This window comes from Chiloscyllium punctatum, chromosome 2 (assembly GCF_047496795.1).
Source record: "Chiloscyllium punctatum isolate Juve2018m chromosome 2, sChiPun1.3, whole genome shotgun sequence".
NCBI lineage: Eukaryota > Metazoa > Chordata > Chondrichthyes > Orectolobiformes > Hemiscylliidae > Chiloscyllium > Chiloscyllium punctatum.
This window is the reverse complement of record NC_092740.1, coordinates 95,098,734-95,114,793: the sequence shown is the minus strand read 5'-3', so window position 1 is coordinate 95,114,793 and position 16,060 is coordinate 95,098,734. Positions and strand designations below refer to the sequence as shown.

Genomic DNA, 16,060 nt, shown 5'->3' with positions numbered 1-16,060 from the left:
GAGCAATTTTAAAAACTCTGTCACTATTCCGATGGCTATCAGCTAATTCACAGAGCATGTTTGATGACCCTCGTGTGGTTCAAAATAATGTCAAGCCCATGGAATTTCACTCCTATTGTAGCTGAGGTATACATGGGGCCTGCCTCTTCATCCTGCCCTATAGTAAAACCAACTTACATGCCTCAGTTGAAGAATTCAGAAGGCTACTTGGAGAAGAAGAATTGGTTAACTCTGCACTCTAAATAGATAAGAGGAGGAAACATGTTGATATTGGTGACTCAGTATTATCGGTTCATTATGGAGACTAGTACAATGTTCACCTAGTAATTAATAAAACAAAAGTAAGCCATTCTACTGCTTATCTTTTCGATATGGACTAATACTTGAAACAAAAGTTATATCACACGCTGAAACTATGGACTCATTTTATCTGAACGTTAAAAGTTTACTGGTGTGCTACCTACAAAGGAAAATAAAGTGAAATTCTTCTTGCTAACTCAAATGTGTTATCCATCTCTATTTGCACTGGCAACTATCAGTATATCACAAACTTGCACGCTTCACATCCCTTCCACATGCTCTATGGCCAGCCATGCCATCTATTAATTTTTATGGCCTAAAGCCCAGGATGTTCACAAAACCATCCCCATGAAAATCAGAAATGGTGCACACTGTGACAGGATGTCAGTTTAGAATCATAGAGATGTACAGCATGGAAACAGACCCTTCGGTCCAACCTGTCCATGCCGACCAAATATTCCAACCCAATCTAGTCCCACCTGCCAGCATCTGGCCCATATCCCTCCAAACCCTTCCTACTCGTATACTCATCCAAATATATCTTAAATTTTGCAATTGTACCAGCCTCCACCACATCCTCTGGCAGCTCATTCCATACACATACCACTCTCTGCATGAAAACGTTGTCCCTTAGGTCTCTTTTATATCTTTCCCCTCTCACCCTAAACCTATGCCCTTTAGTTCTGGACTCCCTGACCCCAGGGAAAAGACTTTGTCTACTTATTCTATCCATGCCACTCATAATTTTGTAAACCTCTATAAGGTCACCCCTCAGCCTCCGACGCTCCAGGGAAAACAGCCCCAGCCTGTTCAGCATCTCCCTGTAGCTCAAATCCTCCAACCCTGGCAACATCTTTGTAAATCTTTTCTGAACCCTTTCAAGTTTCACAACATCTTTCAGATAGGAAGGAGACCAGAATTACATGCAATATTCCAACAGTGGCCTAACCAATGTCCTGTACAGCTGCAACATGACCTCCCAACTCTTGTACTCAATACTCTGACCAATAAAGGAAAGCATACCAAACGCCTTCTTCACTATCCTATCTACCTGCGACTCCACTTTCAAGGAGCTATGAACCTGCACTCCAAGGTCTCTTTGTTCAGCAACACTCCCTCAGACCTTAGCAAAAGATTTGCTTTCCCAAAATGCAGCACCTCGCATTTATCTGAATTAAACTCCATCTGCCACTTCTCAGCCCATTGGCCCATCTGGTCCAGATCCTGTTGTAATTTGAGGTAACTCTCTTCACTGTCCACTACACCTCCAATTTTGATGTCATCTGCAAACTTACTAACTGTACCTCTTATGCTCGCATCCAAATCATTTATGTAAATGACAAAAAGGAGTGGACCCAGCACCAATCCTTGTGGCACTCCACTGGTCACAGGCCTCCAGTCTGAAAAACAACACTCCACCACCACCCTCTGTCTTCTACCTTTGAGCCAGTTCTGTATCCAAATGGCTAGTTCTCCCTGTATTCCATGAGATTTAACCTTGCTCATCAGTCTCCCATGCGGAACCTTGTCGAATGTCTTACTGAAGTCCATATAGATCACATCTACTGCTCTGCCCTCATCAATCTTCTTTGTTACTTCTTCAAAATACTCAATCAAGTTTGTGAGACATGATTTCCCATGCACAAAGCCATGTTGACTATCCCTAATCAGTCCTTGCCTTTCCAAATACATGTACATCCTGTCCCTCAGGATTCCCTCCAACAACTTGCCCACCACTGAGGTCAGGCTCACCAGTCTATAGTACCCTGGCTTGTCTTTACCGCCCTTCTTAAACAGTGGCACCACGTTTGCCAACTTCTCAGTCTTCCGGCATCTCACCTGTGACTATCGATGATACCAATATCTCAGCAAGAGGCCTAGCAATCACTTATCTAGCTTCCCAGAGTTCTCGGGTACATCTGATCAGGTCCTGGGGATTTATCCATCTTTAACCTTTTCAAGACATCCAGCACTTCCTCCTCTGTAATCTGAACATTTTGCAAGATGTCACCGTCCATTTCCTACAGTCTATATCTTTCATATCCTTTTCCACAGTAAATACTGATGCAAAATCTTTGCAACGTTCAGCATTTTCACTATTTTGCATCAAGAATCTGGAGATGAAGTCATATATAACACAGACAAGAACCTCCAACTTCATATGTGCATGGTCACCAGGACTTTTTTTTTTGTCACCATAACATTATTTAACTTTGCACAGATTATCTGTTGTTAAAACACTTGTCTATGCCTTAATTTCTTATGGACTCCATTATTCCAACTCATTGGCTAATTTTCCTTATTCAATCCTCCAATTCAATGTAAATTCCCAAGTCTTAAGTTCTAGCAAGTCATGTTCTCCCATCGCACCTGAGCTCGTTGATCAACATTGACTCCTCATCAAGCAAGATCTTGATTTTAAAATTCTCATCCTTGTTTACAATGGCTTTGCCTCTTCTCAGCACTGCAATCTCCTCCAATCATACAAGTCTCAGAGTACTTTTCTTTTTCTGGTTTCTTGTGCATTCCCAATTATAGCTGCTCTCCAATGGTGATTCTGCCTTCAGTTGTCCAAGTCCCAAGCTCTGGAGTATCCTCCTACACTCCTTTACTTGGTTTTCCACCAGAACACACTTAAAGCCCATTATTTTGACTAAGCATTTGGCCATCTGAACTCATACCTTCTTGCCTGGTTTGGTTTCATACTTTATTTTATAATGTTCCTATGAAATGACTCATGTCACAATATTACAATATAAATGCTTGATTAATATTAGTATGTTGTTGAAGGATCACTGGCCTTGAACTGGAGAAAGTATAAGCACAGAACAACCAAGAAAAGTCATCCAATCAGAAACGGTTGTTCAACAGGAATTGTTTGGCCTGGAATTCTCAACTTTACATTTGACCTATTCACCAATTACCCGGCCATGGTTTGACTTTAAGAAATCATTTAAAATTACTCAAGGGTAACAGTAGTCGCTCAAACAAGAAGCACTAATAAATTACTTTTAACATAATAAAGATACTGTCTTACAATGTTCGACCGCAGGAACTTGGGAAAGAAACTAGTGAACAGGACATCAAAAAGATCACATCTCTAGATCACTCCCAATACCATGAGTTAATGAGTTCAGAAATAGGGATATAGAACAGAGACGAGACGGGAGGTCCACAGGCATTTAAGTTGTACCTGAACAGAACTGGGACAACTGTCCTTAAGAACATAACAACTAGGGGCAGGAATAGGCCACCTGGCCCTTTGAACCTGCTCTGGTATTCAGTAAGTTCATGGCTGATCTTTTTGTGGCCTCAGCTCTACTTATCCGCCCTCTCACTGTAACCCTTAATTCCTTTACTGCTCAAAAAATTATTTTAGCTTTAAAAACCTTCAATGAGGAAGCCTCAACCACTTCACTGGACATGGATTTCCACAGATTCACAACGTTCTCGGTAAAGAAGTTCCTTCTCAATTCAGTCGTAAATCTGCTCCCTCTAATGTTGAGGCTATGCCTCTTATCCTTGTTTCACCCAAAAGTGAAAACACCCTCTCTACATCTATCTTATCTATTCCTTCATAATTTTGTTATGTTTTTTATAATATCCCCCCCTCATTCTTCTAAATGAGAATGAATATAATCCCAGTTTACTCAGTCTCTCTTCATAAGCCAACCCCTCAATCCAGAATCAACCTAGTGAACCTCCTCAGCACCCCATCTACTGCCACTATATCCTTTCTCCAGTAAGGCAACCAAAATTGCACGCTGTACTCCAGGTGTAGCCTCACCAGCCCCCAATGCAGCTGCAATATAACCTCCCTGCTTTTAAATGCAGTTCCTTACAAGGGATTTAGCTTGTATTACTGGAGATGGCTTAAACTTGGTAGTCATGTAGGAACAAGGAAGGAATATGAGGGAGTAAAAAAAAAACTCAGTAGGAGGAGAAATCAGCTCAACAAGGAATGAAGAATAATCTAAATTAGATTCATTGTAGCGGTTGCTTTGCTATAACACGCAGTTCGTTATGCGAATTCGCTGTAATGCGATTGGCAAATTGGGGACACTATCTCTAAAGCGCAAACTTTTAAAATGTTCATTGTTTGTGATGCAATTACATAGCCAACACATTAATTACTGTTTCTGAAGCCTGATTTTTCTATAATGTGGGGTTGGACAAGAATGCAACCATCGAGTTGAAGAACTACTTGTATGCCGATGTGAATTCAAATTCAATCAATCAATTCTGGTAAAAAATGTGTGGGGTGAACTGCAACAGCAGACAGCCACATGAGAACAGATTGTTGTAATGGAAATCTGGAAAGACAGTGAAGGAAGGAATGAACAGAGAAAAGATAGCAATGCTGAGAAAAACACACAAGTGCTGAGGAGAGAGGGGTATCCTTGGGGATGGAGAGATGTCAAGGGCAGAATCTGATCAAAGCCAACAGCCAAAAAAAATGCCATTGCTGGGTACCTGGGTCTATTCTATATACCACCAACTAATAGAAGAAACACAAATGAACAAACTTGTAAAGAAACTGCAGAGAGGTCCAAGAATTAGAATACTCATAATCCAGAACTTTGGTTATGTTAAAGTAGAGTAGGGGTTTATGAAGTATACTCAGGAAAATGTTCTACATTAGGAGGTCTCCAGCCTGGAGAGGTAGGAGGCTTTGCTAGATTTGGTTCTCAGGAATGAGGTGGTCAAGGGGACCAAATGTTGGAAGATATATTTTTAAGAGACAGTAAGCACAATACAAGAAATAGGGTGGCGATACAGGAAACAACACAAAACAATCTAGAGTAAATATAGATTGGGTAGGGCCAACTTCAAGACGACAAGAACAGATCTGGCCCAGCAAACTAACTTAGACCTCCCTGGATAGCAAATGAATTGGAATGAATGATTAAACAGAAAAAGGGGCACATGACAGTGGTCAGGTGGATAATACAATTCAGAACCAACTCAAATACAGAAGTGTAAAACAAATAAAAACAACAGGGAACAAGTATGACTGGCAGCTGACATGAAAAGGGCAAAAATTCTCTATATCCGTATAAATAAAGGGTGTTAAGATGAGGAATGGGACTAAGAGAGACCTAAATGTGGATTGACCTGTGGAGGCACAAGGTAATAAATGAGCAATGCTCAACTGTCTTTAACCATGATTTACTAAGAAACTGTGAAAGAGAAGGTATTAAAGACATTGGACCAGCTACAATTTGACAACTAGGGGGCATTACAGAGACTAGCTGTAGTTAAATAAATCACTAGATATGGATAAGATGCAACTGGGAATATTGAGGGAAGCAAAGGTGGAAACTCCAAAGGCAAGGATCATCTTCTAATTCATTTTAAATACAGGGATGGTACCAGAGACCTGGAGAACTGTAAACATTATACTGGGTCCTTGATTATGAACACTTGTACTTATGAATGTGATCCCATGCAAGGGTGTATTAATGCTAATTTTAAAGATCAGACATGGGAAAGTTTCCTCATAATTATGAACAGCTATTTCATATTGCCCTGCATTGTGTTCTGACATGCATAACATTAACTGGCAAATGGACTCAAGTTAGAACCACAGTTTTGTTTTAATGAAACAATAATATTCTTGCATTCTTACAAGCAATTTTTCACAGTCCAACAGACAATAACAGCATAGCAGAATCCAAAGCAGGGTGACCAAGAATATATACTTGTGCTCACCATTTCCTACAATAAGTTCCTGGACTACTCAAATGTATTGCCCTCAGAAATCCAAATGCTTCCTTGTGATGAAATTTGTGGGGAGGAGTAAAATAGACTAATTTTAATAATAATTATGTTAAATTGAATTGAATACAAAAATGTTATGAGGACTTATTTGTTTAAAAGGAGGACTACCTGCTTACTGGCTTAACACTAAAAATCTAACAGTGAATAGTTTCCGCAGTCATTCATGTGAAATTTTCCTTGTGCTTTATGTTAATTTATCAAACAGGCTATAGAATTTTGCATAATTTGATTACTTGATAACATGAAATGACCTACAATAACCACTACAGGAATCATAAATATTTGCAATGATAGTACAAAAGATGAAATAATTTATGTAGCATCTACTGTAACATGTTGAATTTAGCCAATTAGATTTATCATCTTAGATATTCTTCCTGTTATTAAAATCGGATTACTTGACAATGATCATAGTCGGTACCTATTATTCTGAGATGTAGGAAGAAAATCATTCTCAAGCCATTAAGAAAACAAACCAAACAATGTACAAAAATTACCTTGTTGGGCTGGTTAATATCATAATTGGCAAGAGATCCAAGAAGGTGCTGTAGTCCGGGAACATTATCATCGTTGATGGCATGAATAATTGCTTTCATCACAAAAGAATCCTCTTCATCCTTATAAGAAGAACAATAAAACTAGTTACTCTTGGAAACTAACCAACCATTTGCTGGTCAAAGATTACAGAACATATGGATGGAAGGAGGAAAGACTATTTTCAAAAACAGCATAATTTACATCTTGATAACATCCTCTTCCAATTATTCTAATTACTCAGGAAATCCAGCTTTTAATTTTTAAATCAGTGTATTTAAAATAATGATGACAGATACTTTCCAGTTTTAGCTCTTTGGAGTTATGCAAAATTCAACAGCTCCACAGATTGATCAGCCACCAATTATAGTGAGCAGTATACCTTACAGAAAAAGAAGATCTTCAATTCAATCCTGCTCTGTGTTGGCATCAGCCAGGGCAATAGTTGGCCAAATCAACTAGTCTAAGAACATCAACGTGTATCCAATGCAAAATCCCAAGGTAATTCTTGAAAGCATCACTAAACAAAATAACCAATGCTATCAAAGAGGAGGATTTTAGGAAGTGCTATAGCAGACAGGCTTCTTTCACTCTTCTAACTGCAGATTATCCTCACCAAAGTGCACATACACAATGTCATCACTGAAAACAGCCTGCTGAATGAAATCAATACCACAGAAAAAACAAAGGGTAACTATGCCCCAAATATTCCTTGACAAGGTAACAAGCAGGATAGATAAAGGGGAAGTAGTGGATGCTACACAATTAGATTTCCTGAAGGGAAGTTTACAGCCAGCATGTATTTATATGAACAAACACACTTAACGCCTCCAATTTCTTATCCTTAAGAAAGAAAACAGATCTTCAGCTGCCAAATGGAATGTTGTTCAGATACTTACCAAAGTGTCTTCACTCCTAGCAACGCTTATATTGCTTCGAGAAAGAAATGATCTTGATAGCCGTTGGCACAATGATATTAACCGCACCGATTGCTAAAGAAAATATATTTTAACAAAATAAGTCGCATTTAAACATAAACATCCAATTCTCAAAACATTTAATGGCTTGCAATCACCTAGAAATGACACAGAATCAATAATAAATTAGACTGAATTTTCAGGCAGTATTACATTCATTTGTCAGTTTTTAATCTCTATCAGCAAATTTAAGTCGATCCAAACTATGAAGAGCATGAAAGCTGTATAATTTCATTATTCAAGGTTACCTGTATCTCTTAAGATGACAAATGTTTTCCTATATGTATAAACACTAACATTCCGGGATAGGAGAACATTTTTTGTTGTGGGTAGGAGAAACTGATCATTAAATGAAAGGTACTTCGGTTGTTTTATTATCTGATGTTTACGCTACTTCGTGATGATGTTCTCTCAATTAGATTTCCAACACTACTAATTGATACAATTGTTGCATCTCCAACAACACTCAGCTTGATACCATCCAGGACAAAGCAGCTGTTTCATTAATGCCTTATTTTTTCCCATCTACAAGATGCACTACAATAACTCACTAAAGCTGTTGGCAGTACCTTTCACACCTGTGAAATCTCCCCCCAAGAAAGCAAATGGCAAGTGGTACATGGAAACACATTAAACTACACATTCTCCTCCATGCCATCCTAACATGAAATTATATCACCGTTCCTTCACTGTCGCGGGGCCAATATCCTGAAACTCCCTTCTGAACACCACTGTGGGTTCCCTGACACCCCAAGGACTGTAGTAGTTCCAAAGGAAGCTCACCACAGTGCAATTAGGGGTGGCAAAAAATGCTGGCCTAGTCTTATACACACATTCCATGAACAAATACCACTAATTAATGACATCATCCCACGTCGGAGACTTTCATTTTTGATTTGCTCAGATTGATCCAAAGGAGAAAAAACCTGTATGTGCAGTTGTAGCTTTTACACTAACAACTCATACTAATACCCAAGTAAGTACAGCCCCGGTGTGTGTTTATGCATAAATACAATCAGAAACTCAAATGATCATTTGATAGGTTACAATAAAGCCATCTGGGATTTCTTCTAAGGTAATAGTTTAACAACATTACATAAATGATCATTATTCTTAATTGAGTAAGTGCTAAAAGATCTTTATTCTCCAAAAATAAAATGGTTTCCTCAATGAAAGGCTATGAGACATGGGAGCAGAATTAGACTATTCAGTTACCAAGTCTGGTCTACTATTTAATCATGATTGATACGTTTCTCAAACCCATTCTGCTGCCTTCGCCCCATAACCTTGGATCTTCTTACTAATCAAAAACTTATCTATCTCTGTCCTAAAGATATTCAATGACTTGGCCCGAGTTCTAGAGACACCATCCTCTGGCTGAAACAATTTGTCCGCCTCTCAGTTCTAAAGGGTCATCCTTTCACTTTGATGCTGTGCCCTCAGGTCCTAGTCTCTTTGATTAGTGGAAACACTTTCCCAAATCTACTATCCAGGCCTTTTAGTAATCTGCAAGTTTCAATGAGACTCCCCCTCACCCTTCTAAACTCCATCGGGTACAAACCCAGAGTCCTCAACTGCTTCATCCCCAGGATCATTCTTGTAAACCTCCTCTGGACACCCTCCAAGGCCAGCACATCCTCCTTTAGATATGGGGCCCAAAACTGCTCTCAATATTCCAAATGCAGTCTGACCTGAGCCTTATACAGTCCCAGTATTACATCCCTATGCTTGTATTCTAGCCCTTTCAGAATGATGCCACTGAATTTTTCTATGAAACTGCCAAAAGAATTTGCATGTCAACCTTAAGAGAATTGTGAACAAGGAGTCCTAAATCTCTTTGTGCTTCAGATTTCCAAAGCCTCTCCCCATTTAAAAAATAGTCTACACCTCTATTACTCCTGCCAAAGTGCATAATCTCACACTTTCCCACATTGCGTTCCATCTGCCACTTCTTTGCCCATTCTCCTAGCCTGTCCCAAATCCTTCTGCAGCCTTCCCGCTTCCTCAACATCTGTCCCTCAACTTATTTTTGTGTCATCTGCAAACTTAGCAATAATGTTCTCAATTCCATCATCTAGATTGTTAATGCATAAAGTGAATAGTTGTTGTTGCAACATGGATGCCTGCAGAACTCCACTAGTCACCAGCTGCCATCCTGAAAAAGACTCTCTGTCCTGTACCAGTCATCCAATCCTTTATTCATGCGGGTTCATTGCCCCTAACGCCATGGACTTTTATCTTATTTAGCAAGCTCCTATGCAGCACGGTGGCTCAGTGGTTAGCACTGCTGCCTCACAGCGCCAGTGACCCGGGTTCAATTCCAGCCTCGGGCGACTGTCTGTGTGGAGTTTGCACATTCTCCCTGTATTTGCGTGGGTTTCCTCCCACAGTCCAAAGATGTGCGGGTTAGGTGAATTGGCCATGCAAAATTACCCATAGAATTAGGTGCATTAGTCAGGGGTAAATATGGGGAATGGGTCTGGATGGGTTATGCTTCGGAGGGTCGGTGTGGACTAATTGGGTCGAAAGGCCTGTTTCCACACTGTAGAGAATCTAATCTTAAAAAAACCTTATCCACTCGCTCTCTTACTAACTTCCTCATTGCCTCCTCAAAAAGCCATGCTGACTAACCCCTATTTTACCACATATTTCCAAGTACTCCCCAATTTCATCCTTAACAACGAGCCCCAAAATCTTACCAAGGACTGAGGTCAGGCTAACCTTATAAATTTCCTGTCTTCAGCCTCCCTCCCTTCTTAAAAGGGGCACCACATTAGCCATTTCCAGTCCTGTGCGACCTTCTCTGACTCTAGTGATTCCTGAAAGATCACCACCTACAGAATCTACAGTCTGCTTCAGCTATTCCCTTCAGAATCCTGGGCTGTAGTCCATTTTGTCTGGGTGATTTAAACCTTTCAGTTTCCCTAGAACCTTCTGCTCAGTGATAGCCATAATACTCACCTCCACCACTTATGAAATATTATATCAATTTTCTAGCTGTGGTAGTTCACTGTTAAAGTAGATGACTGTGCCTCAAGAGTAGTTTGACGTATTTCTACACTTTAAAACTGAATCCTATTTGTTGACTAGGATTGTACTTTTCCTCAGGTAAACTCAATCACAGCTCCTGGTCTTACTACATTACTTGTCTCCCCAATTGTTCTCTAACTTCTTGCTAAAGAGATTGGATTTGAATATCCCATTTTCTTTGGCTGTTCTTAATTTGAAACTATGAACTCTTGACTTCGAAATTAACTTGGATCGTAAAAGGTTGGCCCACTCCACATTCCTAAGCCCTATGTTACGTGAAATATTTCTATCAAAAGTATCCTTGCCTTCTTTTGAAGATAGTTATGCCGCCTCAAAAGGGAACACACAATAGCTTTCACACTTCAAAACTATGAATGAAGTAAAATACCGCAGATGCTGGAAATCTGAAATAAAGAGAGAAACTGCTGGAGAAACTCAGCAGGTTTGGCAGAATCTGTGGAAAGAGAGATGAAGTTAACATTTCAAGTCCAATATGACCTTTCTTTGAAACTGAATGGGGATTCTAATGGCAACAAAGAAGAGAGTTGGATGAAGAGTAGGTGTTAATGGTAGGTGTTAAATTTTTTAAATGGATCAATTCTACGCTGAGTAGTGATGAGAGGATGGTAAACAAAGTTGTTGAATTTCACGCCAAGTCCTGAAGGTTGTGAAGTGTTTAATTGGAAGGCGCACTTCCTCCAAATTGTTTAGAGTTTGCTTGAGCACTTGGCCCAAAGACAGAAATGTTAACATGAAAGCAAGAAAATGTATTAAAATAGCAGACAGAGTGGCAGTGTTCTAGAATATGGTAATCTGTGTTCTGGGTCTGCTCTTGAATACAGCTAATATAGGAGAATAGACTGAGAGACATGCAAGTGAAAGACTGTCATGAAAAGAATGATCATAGTGGAATGTTGTTAGTGTAATGGAGGAGAAGATGTGTTTGCTTGCAGCATCCTGCTGGAGACAGGGGATTCAGCAAAAGATAATTCTTTGATTGTGGAGTATGATAGGGTGATAACTGAGGACAAGGAGAACCCTATCACTGTTCTGGGAGGGATGGGAAGGACCAAGGGCAGAAGTACAGCAAATGGCTAAGATATGGCTGAGGGCCCTATTACCCACTAAGTGATGGGATCCTCGGTTGAGGAAAAGGAAGAACAGGCCAAAAGCACGCGTGTATAAGGTGGCTCAATTTGAACAAATGTGACAGAGACTGGAAAATTGAGAGAATGGAATGGAGTCCTTATAGGTAGAGAATATGAAAAAGTGCAGTCAAGGTAATGGTGGGTTACACTAGGTTTGTAATGAATATTGGTAGACAGCGTGTCCTCAGAAATGGAAATAAAAAAGTCAAGGAAGGGAACCAAAGCGTCAGAGATGGGCCAGGTGAAGGTGAACAAGAGGAGTAGTGTTTGAGGGTCTGAGTAGGACTGAATCAAGAAATGTTCCACAAGAACCAAGTGTGACGGTGATTCATTAAGTTCTTACAGACACACCCTTCATTTGTATCAAGGAAGATTATTTTAAAAAGTGAGAAGCTGGATAGGAAAGGATCAGCTGGATTCAAGTCCTCATTCTAAAAAAGATGCAAAAAATGTTCAATATTGTTTGTTCCTTGATAGCAGAAACATCAATTTCTGAAACAACATCTCCTCCTGCCCCTTAAAGACATATTTTAAATATTTTCCCTCATTCAAATTTTTACTCTTCCCCCTTCTGACCCTAAAATGATGGGCATAATGACCTGATCTAAATTCCTTTATCAATTAATTTTGAATTCTGATACCTGCAAACCTTGAACTGATTACAGAAATGGCCTAATGTCATTAAGTAAATACTGAATGCCAGTCACAATTCCACATACCTTCCATTTCCTTCGGGCTGCAAATTTTTTAAACTTTTCCATATTTACAGCTGATGCTTTTCTGCTGAGAGCCTGCTGACTGTCTTTTGGCTGAAATGTTACAAAAAATAAAGGCATCAAACCTTCCATTAATTGAATATAAACACATATGTCAGCAATGTAATTCTTGCACTGGGTAGAGATTGAAATAATCTTTTCATAGTCAAAATAGAAAAATTGGGGCATGGTGGACAATGGTACAATCACCATACTATTCCTCAATTGATTCAGCACAATCCAGGCAAGTTCCCTGCCTTTAATCTCGTAAAAACGGGCTGTGAATATCCACCTCCTGATAAGAGTCATATAGCATGGAAATAGGCCATAATCCAAAACTAAAGTAGTCCCACCTGCCTGCACTTGGCCCATATCCCTCCAAACATTTCTTATTCATGTACTTATCCAAATAAGTATCTTTTATACGTTGTAATTGCACCCACATCACTCACTTCCTCTGGAAGTTCATTCCACACATGAATTGCTGCGTTAAAGTAAAATACGCCCGATGCCTTTTTAAATCTTTCTCCTTTCACCTTAAAAAAATGTCCCATAGTCTTGAAATGTCCTACCCCAAGGAAAAGACACCTGCCATTCAACTTACCTATACCCCTCATGATTTTATAAATCTCAATAAGGTCACCTCTCAATCTTCTACATTCCAGTGAAAAAGTCCCAGCTTATCCAACCTCTCCTTATAACTCAGCCCCTCCATTCCTGGCAACATCCTGGTAAATCTCTTCTGAATCGCGCCAGCTTAGTAATATTCTTCCTATAACAGGGTGACCAGACTGGACATAGTACTCCAAAAGAATTATGCTGAGGTTGTACAAGGTCTCTTCTGGAGTATGCAAATACATTTCTTTAAACAAGAAAAGAGCCTTAAAAGGTCTGCACATTTCTTCAATTATAACTGTATAATGAAGGTATAAAGATAGAAAAGCATACCTTGATCCATGGGTGCTGCAAACTATCTTGAATAGTCATTCTTTTCCTATTAAAGACATATTAAAGAAGCAAAACATATTAAAAACAGTGCAGTAATCAAAAACAAAAAAAACTTTATTACAAATAATAACATCTGCATCTACAGCTTTCCAGGCTGACTTGACGCTCCTTTCATTTGATTTACTGAGGTCACTTCAAATGCAGCAATTATCACTCCTCGATGCATAAAAATGGTCTGAAAATAGGACAAAGGACAACACAATATAATTTTGCTCACCATATTTAACTATTGAAACCATTTACTTTTTTCTTCTTTCTTTATGAAGAGGACGGAGAGGTTGAAAATACCAATTTCTGTTTCTGTTTATATAACTTGGCACGAATGCAACATGTCACTTCTAAAGATTCACATCATACAATCTCCAGATGTGAATTCAAATAGGTAGTCAGTTCAGCTGAAGTTTCTTCAGCTGTAGCTTGTGAACATCAACAAAGTTGTGTCCAATGGCTTCAACAAAAGGTTTTAAGTGTAGCAAACTAAAATGTATGAAAGTTACATATGTAAGGCAACTTAATAAGGACCCATGGTTTTGGGTAGTATATTTGCATGAATAGAAGATTAGCTAACTAATCCAATCTAACTAGTGAATTGGGATAAAGGGAGCATTTTCAGGATGGCAACTTGCAATTGGTGGAGTGCTACAGAGCTCAGAGCTGGAGCTGGAGCAGATAAGAGAAAAATAGGTGGGAAGACAAGGAATGAGGATGACACAAAGAGTCAATAGAGAGCTATGGATAAATTAAGTGAGTGGGAGAAGGCTGTGAGAGACAGGGAGAATAGAAGAGCTAAATATTATTTCAAGGGCAAAGGCTGAAGAAAGCTGCCACACAGAGGGATTTGGGAATCCTTGTGCATGAATCACATAATGCTAGTATCCAATTTCAGCAGGTAATACAGAAAGCAAATGGAAGTTGGCCGTTATTTCAAAAGGAATGTAGAATAGAGTAATCTTGATAAAACCATACAAGACACTGGCAAGACCATTGCTATTAGCAAGCTTTGAGAAGATTTGTAGCTCAGGTCGAGGTTCTGGATGTAGGTTTGCTCACTGAGCTGGGAGGTTAATTTGCAGATGTTTCATCACCCTACTAGGTAACATCTTCAGTGAGCCTCAAGTGAAGCAGTGTACAAGATTCCTGCTTTCTATTTATATGTTTGGGTTGGTGATATCATTTCCTGTGGTGATGTCATTTCCTGTTCTTTTTCTCAGGGGGTTGTAGATGGGGACTAACACATCGAGTTAGACCCTAACTCGATGTGTTAGTCCCCATCTACAACCCCCTGAGAAAAAGAACAGGAAATGACATCACCACAGGAAATGATATCACCAACCCAAATAAACCCAAACATATAAATAGAAAGCAGGAATCATGTACACTGCTTTGCCTGAGGCCCACTGAAGATGTTATCTAGTTGGGTGATGAAACGTCTGGAAATGAACCTCCCAGGTCAGCGAGCAAACCTACATCCAGACCATAGCTTTATCTAAGGAAAGATGTATTGGCAATAGAAATAGTACAGGGAAGGTTCAATACATTAATACCAGGTATGGACGGACTATCTTAGGAGAAGAGGTCAAGATTCATTGGAGTTTTGAAGAATGAGAGGAGATCTTATGGAGATTACAAGATTCTTAGAGGGCTTGACAGGCTAGATGGGGACAGTTTGATTCCCCTTGTGAGTGTGTCTAGGACTAGACAGCATAATCACATTGTAAATATCTGTCCTTTTAAGATAAAAATGAGGAGGAACTTTATTTTCTCTCTCTGGGCTGTGAAGTATATTCAGGGCTGAGATATACATTTTTTATTAATCAGGATTCAAGGGTTATAGGGATAAGGCTTGAAAGCGGAGTTGAAGATCATCAGATTAATTATCACTTCTGCACCTACATCCAAAGGTCTTATGCTTCATTAAGATTTGGTAGGTTAGAAGTCATGAACATATTTCAAACAAGTATGCTGTTTTGGAAACGTAGATGGCAATGGATTCTCAGGGGAATGTAGCATGAACAGCCAAGTTTCTGATATCGAGACTGGCTCTAATGCAATGAGGGGTACGTTGGGTTCCAAGAGAGCAATTGTGTTAGGGGACTCTCTAGTCCGAGGTACAGACAGACGTTTCTGTGGTCAGCAGCGAAAAATCAGAATGGTGGGTTGCTTCCCTGGTGCCAGGATCAAGGATGTCTCTGAGAGAGTGCAGAATGTTCTCAAGGGGGAGAGGGGCCAGCAAGAGGTCATTGTCCACATTGGAACTAACGACATAGGAAGGGAAAAGGTTGAAATTCTGAAGGGAGATTACAGAGAGTTAGGCAGGAATTTAAAAAGGAGGTCCTCAAGAGTAGTAATATCTGGATTACTCCTGGTCCTACTTGACCTACTCTTGGGAAATAAGGCAGGGCAGATGACTGAGGTGTCAGTGGGGGAGCACTTTGGGGCCAGTGACCATAATTCTATTAGATTTAAAATAGTGATGGAAAAGGATAGACCAGATCTAAAAGTTGAAGTTCTAAATTGGAGAAAGGCC

General features: G+C 39.6%; 1 protein-coding gene across 5 annotated transcripts in view; it reads right to left on the bottom strand.

Annotated features, from left to right (window-relative positions):
- dapk1 (death-associated protein kinase 1) overlaps positions 1–16,060 on the bottom strand; it is a 258,303-nt gene that overhangs the window by 95,427 nt on the left and 146,816 nt on the right. For all 5 annotated transcript variants that reach the window (XM_072585888.1, XM_072585882.1, XM_072585887.1 and 2 more), the window contains 4 exons: positions 13,474–13,519; positions 12,490–12,579; positions 7,515–7,607; positions 6,579–6,698 (listed from right to left, as the gene is read on the bottom strand). In XM_072585888.1, the coding sequence (XP_072441989.1) occupies positions 6,579–6,698; positions 7,515–7,607; positions 12,490–12,579; positions 13,474–13,519 (349 nt within the window). The remainder of the gene's footprint in view (positions 1–6,578; positions 6,699–7,514; positions 7,608–12,489; positions 12,580–13,473; positions 13,520–16,060) is intronic.